Below are 19,796 nucleotides of genomic sequence, written 5' to 3'. Positions count from 1 at the left end.
TTAGATTGGATTTATAAGAAAATAAAACTGTACAAAAATTTGTGTTTCCTAGGATAAGTTTTGTTTTGTTTTTTGATGGACATTTTTCACTGTTTTTAAACAACTAACATGACTTTCAATTTCGATTGCCACACAGTCTCATTCTGGATGACAAAGGCTTTCACTTTGGGTTCAACAGTTTTTGAAGTTAGCTGAACTGAATCATTAACCTCAGCTACAGTGGTATTTTTCATAAAAGTTATATGATAGTGTTATATGAAGTGATATATGATATTCAACTTTTGTCTGAGTAAAACTTGTAAAATATTAGGTTAGTCAAATATTTAACATGCTAATAAAAAAGGAACTAAATCTTTAAGGCATCAACAATTTTTGCTATAAATTGGTATGTTGTTACCATGGTAACACCACTGTGTATTATCAAAACCAGATTTTTTCTAATGTATCAAGGTCTGAAGGAGCATTTGTGACGTATGTGCTTTTTTCTTTAAGAAAGCAACATTAATCAAAACAAATTTTGTGTGGATACAATGTGTTACCATGACAACTATTTAGTTATTTTTAGAACACAGATGTAACATTAATATATTTTTATATGTAAAGTCAAATATTTTTTCTTATTTTACTTCTTAATAATTGAATTTATTTATATATAACCTTTCATAAGTGAATACTAAGAATATTTAGCTTTTAAAGCATTTAGAATGTCAAAATGTATCCCTTCGTCGATACGATGTATCCTGGTGAGCTGGAGATGAAAGATACCACAGAGTCTGACACATCTGTTTCATACTTGGACATTTTACTTGAAAAAGACATTAATGGTAATCTAACAACCAAGCTATATGATAAACGTGATGACTTTTTTTCTATCATCAGCTTCCCTTACTTATGCAGCAATATACCTTCGTCACCTGCATACGGAGTGTATATATCTCAGTTAATTCGATACGCAAGAGTTTGCTCTACGTATGAACAATTTCTAAAACGAGGTAAATTATTGACAAGCAGATTGATGAAACAAGAATATCAGCCGTCTCGTTTAAAGTCATCATTTCGTAAGTTCTATGGTCGATACAATGACCTTGTCAGCAAATACAATTTATCATTGAGTCAAATGCTGACTGACGTTTTTCATACTTATTGTTAGTCCATTATTTGTACACTGAATTGACGATTTTCCGTTATTTCCTGATTATGACAAGGAGCACACAGCGGGTGACCGGTCAGCAGGGGATGCTTACTCCTCCATGGCACCTGATCCCACCTCTGATGTTTCGGAGGTCCGTGTTTGCTCTGCTCTTATTTTGTATTGTTTTATGGACTTTGAGATTGAATACTGTTCGTTATCACCATATCCTTCATGGTTACCACTAACTTAGATTCTTATTCTAATAATTTCTTCATAGGAAAATGCCAACAAGGTATACTTATTTTTTCTTAGAGAAGTCTTAGTAAAGTGTTTCTAAATGTTTCTAAGTCTTAATAAAGCTTTATTAAAAAGATTTAAAAATTTCTAGCTGTTACCATGACAACCAAGATCGACACAAAAGCAACCGCAATTTGTTTTGATCTGTTTTTGGTGTAAGCTATGGCAATGAGCTGAGTTTTATCATAATTTAAGACGATGTGTGCCAAAAAAATTATGAGGCTACAGAGATCAGCTCAAGTACAAAATACATGCATGAATTTCCTTATTAAACTTTTTCCCCCTTTTTAATGAATTTTGAATAACAATTCCCAACCCTTCTGTTCATTCTATATGACTAAAAAGCATACAAATATGTAACAATAACTGGAATGCTAAATGAATTTTAGAGTTGATAACTTGATAATGATTGAATCTCAAAATTTGCCAATCTACATTGTATATGCAAAATAAATGCAAGCATATTATGAAAACAGTAAAACCAGTTTTATTAGTTAATGATCTGTACAATAGTACTTTGTCCAAAGCTTTTCCAAACAAACAAACAAAAAATTCCAATCACATTTTACAAAGAGAACAGTGTTAACAAATTAGACATGGTCCATTGTTCAAGATTCATCTTATAAATAAGCAGCAACATATGTATAATCATGAAAAATACATATACATACATCTACATCTGTTTCTTACATTTTATTAATTGACAATTCTTAAAAGAGTGCTTAACAACACTTAACACTTTCAGGTAAATAAATATTGACCTAATCAAAATAAAATGTACATTCAATAATTCTTATACAATAAGAATTTACTAGGCAAATTTTATTTTATAATGTTTTGTGGGTGATATTTTCTAAGTATTACTTATTCAACTATTTCTTTGAATTCAGTCTTTACCGTAGATAGAAACAATGCTGTATGATAGCAAATTGCTTAAGGGGGCCGACTGTAATGCAACTTTTTTCGTTTGATTTTTAAAATTAAACAACATTAAGAAATTACAGATGATTGTTTTTTAATTATATTCTGAGCTTTAAACAAAACAAAAAAAAAACATGATTTTCTCCCCAATGTGTACGTCATATTTTGTAATACCTATAAAAATAGTAAAATTTGCTAATTTTTTGCATTTTGATTAGTGTATTTTGTGTTTCTTACATATATTGTATACAAAACTGAAATTTGATTTTCTTTAAAGTAAAAATTATTTTCTTATATAATCCTAACTAAATTCTTTGAATTCAGTCTTTTGCATGTACACTGAAGTTAATGTAAGTTATATATGGTATAAAAATGCTGTATGATAGCAAATTGCTTAAAAGACTAAACTTGGTGAAAAGGGGTACTCTAAAAAAAATTTGATATACTGTATAATAGCTGCATAATTTACTTTTATCCTCATTTTCTAATAATACGAGTTAAAAAAATTAACAATCTTAACTTAATCTTTGGGGATACATTCAAATCTAAAGCATTTATTCATTTTTAAACATACAAACAACAAAAACAGTTTTCATTGATTTAAAATGAGCTCTAATTCGATTTTGTTAAAATGGAAAAAAGCTATGTTAACTTCACATTTTTGATATGATGGTGAAATATAAATACAAAATAACTATACTTAAAGCAAAAGGTACACTGATCTAAAAGCAAGTACACGTAACAAACAATAGATGAGATTCATTTTTCACAATTGTAGTCAATAAAAATATAACGATAATATTAATATTAATGCAACTATACAACATGAAAAAAAAATACATAATCATTAGAAATCATAAAATTCGGTAAGATTTTTGGATTCAAGATTTCAGCATGAAATATACTGAGAGCTATCTATCACATAGCCATCTATCACAGGTTTGAGTTTGTTTGACATCCAGAAATTCAAAGCAATGTATCATTATTCCTGCAGTCAGCGTTTATTTGCAAGTATATACCTCTTGATCTGTCAGGCATCTTTTGCAATTAAACTTGCAGCACCAAACAACTTGACACTGACACCTTTCATACGTCTTCCGGGTCATGACATTATAACCACGCCCACAACATAATGAATGACATGTAGAATTTTTATTGCATTCACGACCCGTCGTTCCTTTGGAAAAACTGCTTTTGCTGCAGAAACTTGGAGAACTTTCTATATAAACCATGTCTACAGATCTAGGTGTGGAATTTTTTGGATCTACAGTGGATTCGTCTCTTCTTATGGATAAAGAAAACTTGCCATTAGCATTGTTTGTGTTAGTGTCCACTTTGTACGCTTGATCGTACTTCCGTTTTAAAACTTGTCCTATTTCGTGAAAGGGGGCTAACTGGCGCCAGCATGTCTTTACAGTGCAAGTTCCGGACACACCATGACATTTGCATTTAGTTTCTACGTGACTTTTCACAACCTACAAAAAAATAACACAATTAATGAGTAATTGAACCAAAATGAATTTAACCCTTAGAAGAGTTACTTTAGAACTCTTACAGAATCTTCCCAATTTTTCATACATCATCAAATGAGGAAACGACCTTTCAAAATGATTTTTTTCGAAATACAAAAGAAATCAAACACTCTGGATTAATCTGCTTTTAAAGAGATCATATTTCATGGGTTTCCTTAAACTCTCTGCAACAATTTATGAATGATACAATAGACCACGATAAAAGCGCAAATCAATTTTAAGATTTGTTCTAATTATCAAAGGCCAAAAAATTATGAAAATTGTTACATGTGAATTTTAGTTGTTGTTTAACGCCCTTCTCGAAAATTTTCACTCTTTTACATATCACTTGCCACGCGGAGCTCCTCGGGTGGCTCGTACTTCGCACACTAACGTCGAGGTTTGTATGGAGTGTAGCGTAGCGGAGTCTGCCGATTTACCCCTTGCCGATAGAGGGCTTCAAAGTTAGACCTACATATATGCTCAAAGCCATTGAGCGGTAAAATCTTTTTTGTGCCAGCACCTACTGCGGCACGAGATTTAAACGGTGTCATCAAAGGACCAGTCTCCACTTCCCGCAGTGGGTTTCGAACCTGCCACGTAAGAATCAACTCCTTACTCCGCAGTTCTAAAGCAGACGCTCTAGAGATGCCCTGCATGCGACTTCTATATGAATTATTTTTAATTTTAATCAATTTCTTAATTTTTCTTTCAATAACACATATATCTGTAAAATACGAAAAAAGAAACATTTGGATTACATGAACGATATGAGTCAAGGCAATGATTTAAACAAAGCCAAGGATCCGTGAATCAAGAGTAATTGTAGATGTCATCGATATATCCACGCATTACATAATAAATTATTCCAATGCCGTTACCAATTAGAAACACAAATGTACCATATGCAATACAATCGAAGAGGACTTGATTGACAACGCAATAGTCATGATGTCGTTTGAAAGACCATATTCCGCCCACTCGGCGATCGGTTATCTAGCGTTCGTCTGGAGTAAGGAGTTGATCCATACCTCGCTGGTTCGAATCTCAGTTTTAGACATGGAGATCAGTTCTTTGTTTAAACTGAGGTTCAGCATCACAGTAGGTGCTGACACAAAAATCCCTTACTGCTCAAAGGCAATAAGTACAGAGTACAGGTCGAAATTTGCCGCCTTCCACCGTTAAGTGGTGACGTCTCCATATCGTGAAGGGACGTTAAACGAACAAAACAAAGGCTATTTGGATGACTAAAATATCTTGGGAAGGAAGTCATGAAAAGAATGATTGTACATGTATGCATAACATCTACAACGTGTTTTTATTCAGAGACCAGAAGAGCTCAAACAATTTTTCAAAATGCTACTCCTCCTACAGTTTTGATCTGATTTCAATATAACTTGGCATATAAGTAGATTACACTAAGATACATAATTCTGTGTATCGGTTTTTGATTTCGACGAACGGTGTTGGCGTTGTTACTAAAAATAGAAATTTCTGTGAAATTCTTTCAAAATGCTACTCCTCCTACAGTTTTGGTCTGACTTCAATATAACTTGGCACACAAGTAGAATAATTCTGTGTATCGGTTTTTGATTTCAACGAATGATGTTGGCGTTGTTACTAAAAATAGAAATTTCTTTGAAATTCTCTGCTACTACAAATTTAATTTCAATATAACTTGGCACACAAGTAGGTAATAAGATATATTCTGTATATCGGTTTTTGATTTCGAGAACGGTGTTGGCGTTGTTACCAAAAATAGAAATTTCTGTGAAATTCTTTCAAAATGCTATTCCTCCTACAGTTTTGGTATGATTTCAATATAACTTGGCACTCAAGTAGACTGTGTTTTTGACTTCAATGCATTATTACCTTGGTTGATAAAGATAGCAATTTCTGTTACTCTCAAATTTGCTACTTCAAATACAGTTTTAGTCTGATTATAATATAATGTGGCTTGCAAGTAGACTACACTAAGAACATAAAGAGACTTATTCAAGGATCATTATTCTCTTTTTTGCCTGTGCAAATTTTCAATTCCCAACTGCTTAAGTACTTTCCTCTTCCTTTGCTATAAGTACAAACCAGTAGAAGCTGGGTATTTCAACAATCAAAAATGTTTTACAAAAGTAAAAAGAATTAATGAAGTTTATATTTTTTAAACAATCCAGGTAATAGTATATTAATCAAGTCTGTTAACATATTAATCTTCTCTGTCTGTGTTTATGTCAGCTTGTGTATGTCTATGTCAAAGTCAAAGAACTTGCAACTGGGGTTGAATGTTCAAAATATATATAAGTAAATGTTACATATAAAATTAATCTATTTCCTACACTGTACAAAGAAAACAAAACTAATTAAGTCATGCAAGAAGTAACTCAAAATATTGGTATTTATATAAGACCTATTCTGAAAATTTTAAAACATTATTTATATTAAAAATAGCCACAGGAAGGTTTTTTGAAAGGAAGAAAAATTCGAACTTTAGAAGGGGTTTTTGTTGTTGTTGTTTTTAACAAATTGTTTCAATGTTAAGGAATATTCAAAATTATTAAATAATGTCATTTTTTTTGAGAAACCATCCTAGGAATTTCTTTTAAGTCAAAATGATATACTCCCCACAGTCATCAAAATAAACTTATGAATATGACAAATAACATTTTCTGGGTTTAAAAGCTACTCATCATATTTAATGCATTCTTTATAATAAAAAAAATCTTCAACAAAATATCTCAATTAACATTTTCATATAAACTGACACAGATTAATGAACATTTAATCCCAGTTTTTCTATTTGTCTGTGCGGCTTTCTCAAGCCCAAATAGTGACATAAAGTCAAACCAACCTTAAATCGAGTAGCAGGTTCACACCAGTACGACATTATCATGGCAAATAGTGCAAATAACATGGAATTCATTAGAAAAATTGCCTTTTGAAATGTCAAACAGTCAAGTTACTTTGTATCAAGCTCTTTGAAGAGGGGCAAAAATCTTAGGACCCACCACTACGAAGTGTTCGAATAGCATATGTACATTATTGTAGCCTATTAAAATGAATAGGGTGGTCTATATTTTCAACGCGCGTACAAATTTCATTGATTGATGAAATGCGATTATACATTTGGCAGAGAAATCATGATCTTGGTTCAAATGAAGTCAAGGTTACCTAGAAATTATTTAGCGGCAGCTAATATCGTTACTGGCCTTTTATAACGTTTGGTGCTGTAGAGTAAGTAGTAGTGTCTTCACATTAGTGAAAAATTCTCCAAAGGGACATAAAACAAACTGAACTTATTTGTTGTCCTATTCTCCATAACATTTTTATGGATAGGCATAAATGTACTATGAATCTGATAATCAATTTTAAAAACAGTATGTTGTTTGAGAATTTTTTAAAATATATTGAAATTTATACTAAGATAGCTCTTTGTTTTCAAACATGTTGTTGGTTAAAAGCTTCCAAAAAGATTTATATTTTATAACTACATGTATGCAAACAATTTGAGCATCTTACAGAGGAAAATTGTTCAAAAAAAAAAACTTGAACGAAGGAATGGTTAATTTTTTCCATTATCAATTACTAGTAAGAGTTATCTCTCTTAATAGTATGTTAACGATCCTTAAATTGGAAAACTTCATCGCAAGATTATCGATTCTGCAATCGATTGTCGAATACAATCTCCAAGACCATAAGCGATGTTCCGGATAAATGGTGTCCTCGGAATAATAGAACAGTTTGTGAAAAAAACATAGCCCAGGTTCAGGGACAGATGATATTACAAACTGCCAAAATCGTGATTTTCTATAAACATCCAAATGACTATCAAATAAACATGGCACCTGGCCCCCCACTAATTTTTTTTAAGGTGTAGAACTAATAGAGACAAACGATACTGCTCAGCCTCGTTTTGAGTTGTCTGGACATTCACCAGCTGGTGACCGCTAGATCATTTGTTCTAATTTTTTTTCTGACATTCGCCTTACATTTCTCGCTCCTCGTTTAAGTTAGCCAAAACAGTAGAAAGTACATAGGTAAACAGAATAACAACGCATCCTCGTGCAGGTAATTGAGCATGTGATCTGTAAATTTCAAAGTTCATCGAAGTGAGTTAAGTTAAAAGACCTTCAGTCTCTAAAGTAGAGAAAAAGAATTTCACCTGAAATAACTTTTCTACATTTGTTACCCCTGAACTTGCCATTTCCTTGTGAAATGCGGACAACACTGTGTAACACACTGATTTCAAAGATAAGTATTCCAATTTCAGTGGCGGTTAAAGCATTTGTTCTTTGGCTTGCAAAACTTCAAGATGCTTGTACGATATATAGGTGAAGAAAAAGTTGACTTGATTGATGAAACTACATTTTGTTTTACTTAAGATTTTTTTAAACTTTCAATAAATCTTATCTCTCAAAGTAGATATTAAGTAAATACAACAGATTCAAAGGTTGGAAGCAAAGCAAATGGACAAACGGACAAAATCCGCACCCAACAACATTGTTTGGCCATTATTAAACTACAAGTTATGACTTTCTGTATCTCCCAATCCCTGATCAGTGTATAGGTTAAGGGGAAACAAGGGGTTGTTCTCAACAACATGATATACACAATTACTGTTGAATGTGATCTTCAGTGAATACACACAGTTATCTTGTCCTGTCGGTCGGTATTAAGTGGTTTTGATAAGAGAAGTAGCTTTAAAGGCTTTTGTTGGTAAATCTGAATGATCAATGTATTTGTGCTGACAAGTTGGTATCTATGAGCATGCTTAGCTTTTGTATAGGGTGCAAATACATCACTGGAAAATACAACTGGGATATGAGTTTATGTTTTAAAAGAAAAACAGTGCCCTCAAGATAACGAATTCTAAAGTTTGAATTATATACTGTTTACAGTTTGTTGAAGTTGTTTGTTGAATTGTAGTTACACAGACAAATTATTACATCCGGGATGTTGAAAGCCTACCTTTATTCCAACACGGCTATTATGTTGGTTAACTTTTGCAGCTACATCTTTGCCTCGTGTCTTTGCTCGTCGGAGAAATCGTCTTGTGAATTTAAGAGCAAATTTGATATTATCACCACAACCTCCCCACTTCCAAGCTTCTACATTATTCAAATGTTTGGATTCGTCGCATGTACATCTGTCTATTTGTCCACTCCGACAGCCTCGCGCAAACGTGTGCACGAGACTTGCAGACGACACTGCGTAAAGGAATGACGTTTCTTTGTAACCTGAAAAGTTGATTAAAAATAAAGATATCTAGATATTAACTCACAAAATTTTCCAAAAATCAAATCAAAATTCAATACTTTTTAACTTCATTACATTTGCAATAGAAAAAAGGTTATTTTTTCTTAATTGCGAGCCAATTTGATTCGAAATGTTTATCAAGGTGGTGGCTTCGAATGCAATTCGAGGGAGTTCGAAAAACATTCATTAAATTGTAATTTTGGTATCTTGCTCAGGTATTTTGCAGTATTTTAATGGGGCACTTGAAAGTAAAAAATGCGGTTTCTTTTTGCGTAAATTGCTGTTAGTATCTCACCATCCCGTTGCCACCTGCTTTCTGCTGGTGGGAGGTGACGCGCAGTAATCCTGGAGTAATTAGACCTGTATCCTTGCGCCAATGTAGTGTTATAAAAGGTATCAACAATAACTCCTATTTAAGTTTGGACTACAATTTATGCTAACGAGATTTCGATGAGTCTGTAAATTTGAATTAATTTCATCCTTGTACGACCACCCCGAAGGATGAGACATTCTTTGATCGGGAAAAGTAATGGTGTAGAAATTGAGACATAAAATGACGATTTGAGTTTGCACACTGGACCAATTCTCACTCATGAATTAAGGCTTTTAAACAGTTACAAAGTGTTTATGCATATAAAATGTCAACTAAACAAAATGTTCAAGATATTAAGAATAAGATTTTAAATGAATATGTAGCATATTTACTTAATATTCTGATTTAAGGGGTGACATTATAATTGGTATTAGTTATAAATCGATGGAGAGAATTTGTGGTGAAATTTCGTTACACAGAAATTATATATAGCTCATAAAAATGATACAATTTTGAAATTATTCTTATCGGAACATCTTTGAAATGAATGGTATATCTCAAGTTAAAACAGTCTAGCTGTTACATCACCTGCTCGATCGTCAGCGTGTGTATACTGTATTTACAAATGTTTAGAAGTTGAAATATGTGGAGCATTTATTTAAATATACAAAAATCTTGAAATCTTCCAAGAGAGTTCAGATTACCTTGAACGACAATGTGTTTCCTTGATCCTTACGAAAATAACTTAATTTCTCTTTTAGTAAACTACATAAGTGTCGGATTCAATAGGAAAAAAATCTTGCATTTGACTTTTATGTTTAATTCTTATAAAACGTCTTCTTGTATCTCTCACAAGCTCTTTTGATTTTAGGCGGAAAATTGTATGTAAGCATTTTCTTTATATCATTGTTTTAAAAAATTCAAACGAACATTATAAACACTAAGTCTTAAAGTGTGAATCAAGAGTTTATTTTTAATTCACAAAGTTGGTTCTCCATCTATATATTTTAGGAATAAAAAAAATTAAAAGTGCAATTTGGGTAAACAATTGATTTGACCTTTGATGACCTGTGAAGATTCCAGAGGGACCTCATGATGGAATCGAATCCAGGTACGTTTGCTTTTCCCACAGTGCATGTCATTTTGTTGTTCTCATCCGTAAATACCAGGGATGATAATACAGGTAGTGTTTAATAATTAACACCAAGGGGGCCGGTAGTGGGTATCGGACATTCCTATAAAGCTGTTTGTCCACTCAACATGAAAAGCTAGTGGATGACAAATTTGTCAATATTGTGTTTATGTACTAAGAGGATGTTTTAATGATGCGAATTAGTTTTGTTTTTAGGGTGCTGTTTTAAGAAGTAGAGATTGTTTGTGTTAACGATAGTTGAATTTGTCTGGAAAAAAAGATAATCATGACAATTTATTTCTCTGACACTTAAAATAAACAGGAACTTTTTTCATGCAACTGTACATATCCAATATTACATGCTTTTACTCGTATACTCATCCAGATATGAATGTAATTCAAAATAGACACATCGATTTTCTGATTGAGTTGACTACATAAAAAAGTTTTTTTTTTTTAAAAAATTCAGACACTTTCCTGAGGATCTTAAATAAAAATATACGGTTTTTTTTTTTCAAATAAAATAAGTTACTTCAAGGCAGAGAATTTGACAGGGATAAAGAAGTAACCACATATATAATTCTAGTCAGTAGTCCACCTACTAGTCCTGTTTTTTACGATAAACATGGCTAAAAATGTAGAATCTGCTACCAAGAAAACAAAAGGTTACGAGGTTAATGTTTCTCCAACAACTAACTGTCTACAGAAAACTTGTGTCGCGTGGAAGAATTCTATTTCGTAACATGACATCTGTCAAAAGAGAAATGATGTTCTACCAAAATGCTTAAAGGTTGTCCGTCGATTTAAGGCATTGTGAACTTAAAGAGTAGTATTCACCTAAATCACGTGTTATGGGTTTGTATATGTGTGCGAGGAAAGAACAATCGCATAAAAAATATGGCGTACAAGTTTTTGATAATCACTAACACTTTTTTGTAATCATGAATTGCACTTCTCGATGTAAATTGTAACAGGTTGGACATTTATTTTTTAGGTTATTTTATGGCTATAGGTTTTTATGTGGCGTTAGTTTATAGCCTAATAATCCGCAACACAAGTCTATAAAATATTATTTATGTGGTTTTCAGTTACTTTATCAAATTGTCCTGTAATCTTTATCATAGAAGAAGAAAATATTAAACAACAGTTTTATGAGTGATCAAGACCTTGTTAATGAGAGAATCTAATTTCCTGTTTTTTCTTCCAAAATGAATTTAATTCCAAAGATCTAGTTTCAATTGCTTGGTAGAACCAAGTCAGTTACGATATGCAAGATGAAACGAGTACATAATTGATTAAATATTGTAAAACATATAAACTGCTTCCGTAATTAACATGACCTGTTTGAGTGTTGAGTACACAAAGGGCATATATTGAATAAGAACTTTTGGTCATTAAATGGGTTCCTTTACCAGCCAATAAAAAAAAAATCTGCTATACATTTTTCAGATTGGTGTTTAAAAAAATTGACACATTTGTAAAGACTTTCAATAATAACTCAACAGTACGTTGTTCCTCTAAAATAGAAACGGAATCAATAATTTCTTGCCCAAAAAAATGTAACCGATTTTCTTTGAATACAAACAGGAAAATCGTTTCTAAAACATGAGCGCATAGTTCATATTTACCTATAACAGGTGTGCAGCCCATTTGAAAGCGAAGATATGTAATCAAAAAATTCTTTAAAATCTTCACTTTTTCATCATTTAATGCATTTAAGCCAAGAATACTGTTAAATTTATGCTTTTTAATGCATACTGAAAGAAAATACGTCTTAAGTATTCAGTACAAGACCAAGTGGAGCACATTTATCGTCACAACCTAAGAATGTCCAATAACTTAGCATTGAAGATTACCTAATCTGGTTGGGTATGGTGTGAAATGTATGTGTCCTTAAAAATGTCGCCAAGTTCCTGATTTAAATCCGAGTAAATCTTAGACATGGTTACATCGTGATATTTATCGTTTGAAGTTTGCCACATGAGCAAACAACCTAAGCGACTCGAATGCTGTGACCGTCTGCGTCTTGGATTATCGGGACTCCTCGGGACGAATTTCCCGCTGTTATCGATCATCATTGATTATAATCTATTACTTTGTGATAGATCACATACAAAACATCGTTCGATAGTAATGGATGCTTTTTCACCAATGTGATAAGTGTAGGACAACAAATGTCCAGGCTATCAAACGCTTTCATTGCTTTTTTATCGCATCTCATTTGCCAAACAGAAATTCTTTGCAAAACGAATGATAACTCAATTTTTCTCCTTTTTTGTGAGTCTGTGGTCTGCATCGAACAAACGCTTTGATAGTGACATAGCGATAAAATCAGTTTTCGTTAAATGTTAGACAATTTCTTCAAATATACGCTATATATCAAACATCATTGTGATAAAGATATAATTTGGTTTTATTGAAATTCATATATTTAGAAAATGATAGGTTTTTTCCATAAGCCTAAAATCAAAAGAACCAAAGCACTCTTACTTTTGTTAATGACTTAAAAATACATTAATTAAAATATCAGTAAAATGATATCCTTTGTCAAAAAATGGTAAAGAACAGATTTTGACACGACTTTTTAGCAATGTTGATAGAGCTCTTTTATAAAGAGAATCTACAACCCCTTTTTATTGATATATGAATGAAATATAAGAACTTGTCCTTAATACTGAAGTACTCCAGTATTTAACTCCAACCACCGCATATCAATCATGCCTAATACTTTGTCATTTCAAAGGCAGCAAATTAACTGCCAATTGACTTTTGGGGTTAAGCAAATTATCTTCTAACGCAAAAAACTTTAAATCATCGTGCTTTTTATAGAAATTATTAATTCTATAATAGTAGGTTGATAGGCGTTTTCTCTAATTCACAACTACACAGTATTTGGTTTTCTAATCTGACAATTGGTTGTAACTCAAGGTCAAGGTTATCTGTACAGCTGACCTTATTTAAAGAAATTTTCAAATGTTTTGTAACATCTTATAAGTAGATTTAAATTTTTTTCACAGAGAGAGGGGGAGAGAGAGGTGCTTTGTTTGAATGACATGCATGTCTTAATGTATTTTTTTTTATTCTTAAAATATGATAAAATAATGCTATTGTTTTAGTTTCATAGTCGTTCGTTATAAAGCGATAAACAGACCACCAAAAACCTTAAGAATTTTAAGTACAACGATTACTTATTTATTAGTGATAAAAAAGGTAAGGAAGGATTTTTTTTTTGCAAAGTACATGTAATTTCGCAAATTTAACCTAGCGTTAACGTTGATGCTTATTTAATTGCCATCTGACAAAATTCCTAATCTAATATATAAGCATAAGCATATAATCAAGGAAATGACAGGTTAAAATACCTTTCTTCAACATGTTTTGTCTGTAGGGCTCATCTATGGAGCAATTCCATCGTTCATGCTGAAATTGGTACTGGCATTCAAGAACGGAAGTATGAATAGCTTCCATTAGCACATGCGCAGTCCCTCGTCCTCTTCGACACATTTTCTTTTGTTTTCGATACAGCTTCATCATTTCACATAACTTTGACGGCGAAAAAGTTCGAGAGACTCCGGGGATACGATTGTCACGGAATGCTGGGTGATCCAGAGTTAGGGTTAACACTTCAGTTGACGTTAACCTATAAGTAAATATTAACAAATCATAATTAACAACTCAGTATGATCTGTTTATCAAATGTAAATACATGTATATGATGTTAACCTTAATTGTCAATTATTCATGGACTTTTAATATGAAAATGGTCACATTTTATAAATATTATTTTTATTACAGTACAACGTTTGAATTTTGTTTGGAAACTGATGCTCTGCATCTAAACGTACATGCATTTCTAAATATAGCTAAATTACTACGTAAACCCGTTCTGAAAGATTGGGACGGGAGACCGTGAAGCGATTTAGAGTTATGAGCTCCTTTGAAACGTACTAATAATATTACTCTGTTTAATTTCCATAACCGATACAGTAAAAAGACATTGTTTGCTGTGAAACTAATTGATAGTTTTACACTTCTCTATCGAATAAACCCATTAATCGTGTTATTCCTGTTTATTAGCCTTTGTTACACAGGTATATAAGTCAATGCTGACGAATGAAGTGATAAAAATTTTTGACAAGAATTATTACTGATTTGCTTAATGAATAAAAGTCGCTGGGCACAAAAAGAATATTTGGACAAGTCTTAAGGACACCTATTAGAGCTGAGAAATGTTATTTAAACAGTAATATAACAATAGATGAAATTTTAAATATAAAATGCGGGAGTTTGATTGAAAGAATTGATTTTTAGTAATAAAGGATTCGTAGTAAGATGTGTGAATAATTGAAACAAATCAAACATATGCAAATTAAATAAATTAGGAAAAAATGATCAGTGGATGATCAAGGATTCTTTAAAAGAGGAGAGGGGACGACAGGTGTGGGGACACGTTAAGGTCCCCAGTGAATTGAAGGTAAATACATGTACAAGGGTAGGTTCGGGGTGTAGGGAAGCGCCAGGTTTTAGGAGTTTTACAGAACAGTTTAATGACTTATGTAAGCTATACTTTATGCATAATAAATGACATAAAAACAAAAACGATCTTTTGAACATATTCTTATAAAGGGGGGTCCCTGTCCCCTCTAACTCCGACACTATTGTTTATAAAAATCATGGAGTTCGTATTATCTTATCCAATACCTTCAATTTACTCTGATTGAATTTTTTTTTAAAAATGAGGTCGCCAAGGTCACTGTTAGGTCAATGTGAAGCAATGACCGAGTTCTGGTTGTCGGAAATCAAAGAAAATGGATTTCAAACGGCTGAATTTCCTCTACACATGTTCTTATCCATTGTTCGCATTTGGAACAAAAGACTTGAATGATAAGAAAACCAATTACAACCACTTTGGACATAGCCATTAATCTAAGAATATTTTGAAGGTTAACCGCATATTTATAAATGGGCATGTAGTTCATTGAAAAGATTTGTAATCTTAACAAGAAATAGTTATTAACGGAAATTTTCATTCCTGTCAAATAGTTGTTTACCAATTTTTGGTCATTTCTGCAGCCATTCGGTCTCCTTAAGTACAAGAAATAAATTTGCATCAATACTATTTTGGTAAATATTTAGTGGTTTGTCATGAAGTTAAAATTAATCTATTAACTTAAAAAAATTTAAACAACCCCTATTTTACAGGCACAGTGTTTCAACGCATCATAATTGGTTTAATGCCGTAATTTTCTGTTAGTGAGTGCGATGATATTTAATATTATGCTCTATGTGAGTAAATATATACATGTATATACATTGTATGGCTAAGCTGAACCTGTATTATACATTAATCTGATACGTAAACTTTTTTGTGAAATATTACAAGGTTTTTCTTTTTGTAATGAAAAAGGGAGTTCTAAATTAATTTCTGAATTAATTAGTTTGCATTTTCGAAAAAAAAAATGAAACAACAGAAATGTTTTTTAAACATCTGGTTTATCTTATCTCCTACCACTGATGTGCATATTTTGAAGGAAAAAAAATCTTTGCGTCGGTGGTTGCAATTAATTAATTACCGCATAAGTGAATCTTAATAAAGTGCCAGATGGCAAGACCTGGGGGTTAAAATCCTGTGTGGGAGGCAGTCATTATCTCCCCTTGGTTTGACCCCCACCAAAAGAAGATGCCCCTGTGAATCACTAAGTTTCTTTGTAGACAAGGGATGAGGTGACAGAGCTTTTTTGAGAATGACAAACTTGATATCGTCATTTATTGCTGAAAGCCAAAAGAAGTGCACAAAATTTGTGTCAAAACAAATTTCAAAGCACATCCTAAAGGACGTTTATTAAGAAAGCGCTAATTTTAGCTTTAAGGGTGTGAAGTATTTTAATACAAGACTTATGATAGTTTATAAAAATATATACATATATTGTCTTTTAATGGTTTCATTACATGTGAAGAAATTGGTTTCGTTCATACTCAAATTTTACATGTGAATATAGCACGTATTTCTACATTATCGTAGGTCATCTTGCACTCGATCCAATGACAGGGCCATTTATATCTGTATATGTTGCAGATTTAATTAATTGTCTTGATAAATCCAGACCAATTAAGAAATTTACATAAAATTAGTCACTTTTTAAAATAAATGAACCAGTCAACAAAAACACATGTATTGCACCTTGAAGAAATTTAAAAAAATAATTTCACTAAAAAACTCTATAAAATATGATATTAAACAGGTAATTAATCGAAATTTTTGGAAGTCGATTACGAACTCTTGTATAATATATAGAACTGCAGGATGTTGTTTAATCACAAAAAAAATTTACAGAAACCGTCTGAAGCCATCATTACATTATCTCTTAGATTCGGTAGGTAAAGGCCGATTCCTGCGATAAATGTGGAATTGGCAACTCGAGGAAAGTATGTTGGCTTTTAGTATTCCGATTTTGCTCTATAACTGCCAGGCTTCATCAGTGCTAGGACTAGCAAGAGTATACGGCTAAACGCTGCAAGATTGTGTTGGCGGAAAGGGTGATCATAGCATTCAATGACATTCCCCATGCTGGTAACAGTTGCGTAAAGAAGATATTATAGAATACATGATGTCCATTCATCTCTCGCTCAAAGAGAATTTCCTCTCGTACTCAAAGAGATTTGACGTTCTTTCCTCAATATTGATAAAGTCAAGATCACATCTTAATGGACGCGCCTTTATTTTAAGGATCAAGTCTTTAGAAGTTATAGCCTGATGAACAGTTGTACAATAATTCTTTGGCGTATTTTCGTCTTATTGCCGTGCACTTCATTGCAACCCTTTTTTGCTGGTTTATAGTTATGTGTAATTGCGGCTTATCTGTGATTTAATAGCCGATAATTGACGATGAACAACCAAGAGGTTCAGAAGCTAAGAATCTGGACTTCTTAAAGAGAAAATCATTACGGGCACAGTTGTTTCATGGGCTCTTATCTATTGAAGTAGCCGTGATTAAAATATTAAACAAGATTTAAAAGTGATTTGTTTTTTTAACATCATCTTCTTAGATCGCTGTAAAATATTCTTTCAAAGTTTTTTTTTTAAGTACTGATCGTCTGGACCTCAAAGAGATTTTTTTCTATAAATGTATTTTCTTTTGAATGAAAAGTACTTATTCCGGGCGGGTTGACATAAAGTAAAGAAATTCGAGTACCCTATTTAAGATATTTTTCCAATAGATCTGAAAATAGTATATCTTTGTCGTGTTAAATCCCGTAATAGTAGTTAGATAATTGAGTCTGCTCACGGCTGTTAGCCATTTGTTTCCATTTAAACGAAAGTTTCTGTGCCGTATTTCCCCTCCATGATATTTCAAATCCAAGAGGAAACAAATTACAGGGGAAGATATCTTGCAAAGCTTAATTAAGGTTCAATTTAATTCAAGTTTTTTTTTGCATCCTCAGTAATTATTTAATCATCTGTTTAGTTGAGAACTATTTCTTGTCGACCGCATGTTTGTTCTTTATACTTGTGCATTAGAGAAAATTCGAGAGGCAGTGAAACATCCACGTGGTTTTTCATCTTGAGAGAGCCAATTTTCTTCTCATAACTAACAAAACAATCACGTTTTCGACAATTTCCTGATGCTAAAATGCTTAACAATTATAAATTAATTTCATTTTTTAAAAGATAAATAAATTATATAAACTTTATATTTTATAAAATGATTTTAAAACTGCATGACTAAATATTACTCACCCAAAGTAAGCAACAGATGAGGAAATTCCGAAGAGCACAAAACTGATGATCCCCAAAGTTACGGGCTTAAAATTTGGCATTTTTCACATGCATGCATCTTTTTTCGAAGAAAAAGTCCGAATGTTCATTCATATTCCAGGCAATTCCTTTTAACTCCTACTAGAAATTGACCAATTTTGACTTCAACAAATCAGCACCAAGTGTTTTTTTTCCTTTAAAGTACTCCGATTAGAATCAGTTGTCCAAAACGAAGAATCACAAAGTGAAATAAAATTGGAATCTGAAAAGTTTTTCTCACAAATACTACCAATGAAATTCAATCTACCAATTAGGTAATTATGCAATTATATGACGCGCGACCAGTGGTCTAAAATAATCTGGTTCCTTTCGTCAGCATCCTGCAAGAAGTTTCCGTAGTGTCACTGGCAGACGATGAGAGATCTGAAGGATGGCACGCGAGCCAAAAAGTACAAAATACACTGGGAGAAAATTTATGCAGCAGTAGTTAGCGCATTACTCCCATAACCCGACGCTCGCCGTTTACTGGACACCTTCTTCGATTGCTCATAGATAAAAACAGAAGGTGTATGTGTATAGTGCTGAATATACTCTCTAATCGTTCACTTTTATGTTACGACGTCAGTTATTGTGCCTTTTTGTCGTTTGGTAAATTATTTTGGAGACTCGATCTGATTCAAAATATGCAGCATTTCAACAAATTCGTAGGTCTGATTGAATTTGAAGTAATAGCTATTTTTCGTAATCCTCAACGTGTTTTCATTTATGTATCACCATTATCTATGTGTCTTGCGCACTTGTTACGTAGACATTGCTTTCCTCCGGCAAAAACCATATGACTGACACATAGATTTGTAAACGATGTACGAAAAAATATATTCGTGATTCCCTTCCTAAAAACGCCCCTTCAAATACAATTCTTATTAGAAAAAATACTTTTAGTTGATTTTTTTTGTTTCCCGACCCTTTATCCTCTAAAGACGGGCTGCCCAGCGGGACAAACTCAGCAAAGGTGTGATTCCTCCGACTTTACATGAAAAATAATCCGATTTTCGTGACAGATATGGAAACACTTTAATCCATAAATAAACGATAAAATAGATTAATTGTGCCTCAATGTAGCCAATTCAATTCCTAAAATTTCTAAATGGACCCAGCCGCACACTGCGACAAAATAAAAGGACAGCCCCTGAGATAGCCCTTGAAGACAATGCTAGGGCAGTTAAAGAAAGCTATGATAAATATGTTGGAGGGAGATAGTGTAACCGCATTATGTCATGCTGATATTGTCCCCAAAACGCCTCCATTGACCGTATAATGATCTATGCGCTGACCCATCATTAATTTCTGTTTAGATGCTAAATTCCGCGCTGATCAATACATTATACGGCAATTCATTTACTTTTCTCTTCGCGAAATCCTCCCGCATTCAACATGAATTTGTCATTAAATAGGGATCATGCAGTCCCCACCTAACTCTCCAG

General features: G+C 32.6%; 1 protein-coding gene across 1 annotated transcript; it reads right to left on the bottom strand.

Annotated features, from left to right (window-relative positions):
- Positions 1 to 2,724: 2,724 nt before the first annotated feature.
- LOC134232976 (protein Wnt-9a-like) lies at positions 2,725 to 19,079 on the bottom strand. Its single transcript, XM_062714967.1, has 4 exons — positions 18,295 to 19,079; positions 13,919 to 14,196; positions 8,824 to 9,092; positions 2,725 to 3,825 (listed from the first exon to the last, which is right to left on the bottom strand). The coding sequence occupies exons 1-4, from the start codon at positions 18,372 to 18,374 to the stop codon at positions 3,352 to 3,354; spliced, it is 1,101 nt and encodes a 366-aa protein (XP_062570951.1). The 5' UTR covers positions 18,375 to 19,079; the 3' UTR covers positions 2,725 to 3,351.
- Positions 19,080 to 19,796: the final 717 nt, after the last annotated feature.

This window comes from Saccostrea cucullata, unplaced genomic scaffold (assembly GCF_032062105.1).
Source record: "Saccostrea cucullata isolate Sc308-1 unplaced genomic scaffold, CSIRO_AGI_Scuc_v1 ctg56, whole genome shotgun sequence".
NCBI lineage: Eukaryota > Metazoa > Mollusca > Bivalvia > Ostreida > Ostreidae > Saccostrea > Saccostrea cuccullata.
Note: the sequence above shows the minus strand (reverse complement) of the source record. Positions and strands in the feature narration are given on the sequence as shown.

Bases quoted from the DNA above. Each gene is read 5' to 3' on its own strand.
- LOC134232976 (XM_062714967.1), bottom strand. From the start codon at position 18,374: ATGCCAAATTTTAAGCCCGTAACTTTGGGGATCATCAGTTTTGTGCTC. The intron at 14,197-18,294 runs GTGAGTAATATT...ATTTACTTATAG, and splicing joins TCATCTGTTGCTTACTTTGG to GTTAACGTCAACTGAAGTGT. The intron at 9,093-13,918 runs GTATTTTAACCT...TCAACTTTTCAG, and splicing joins ACAAAACATGTTGAAGAAAG to GTTACAAAGAAACGTCATTC.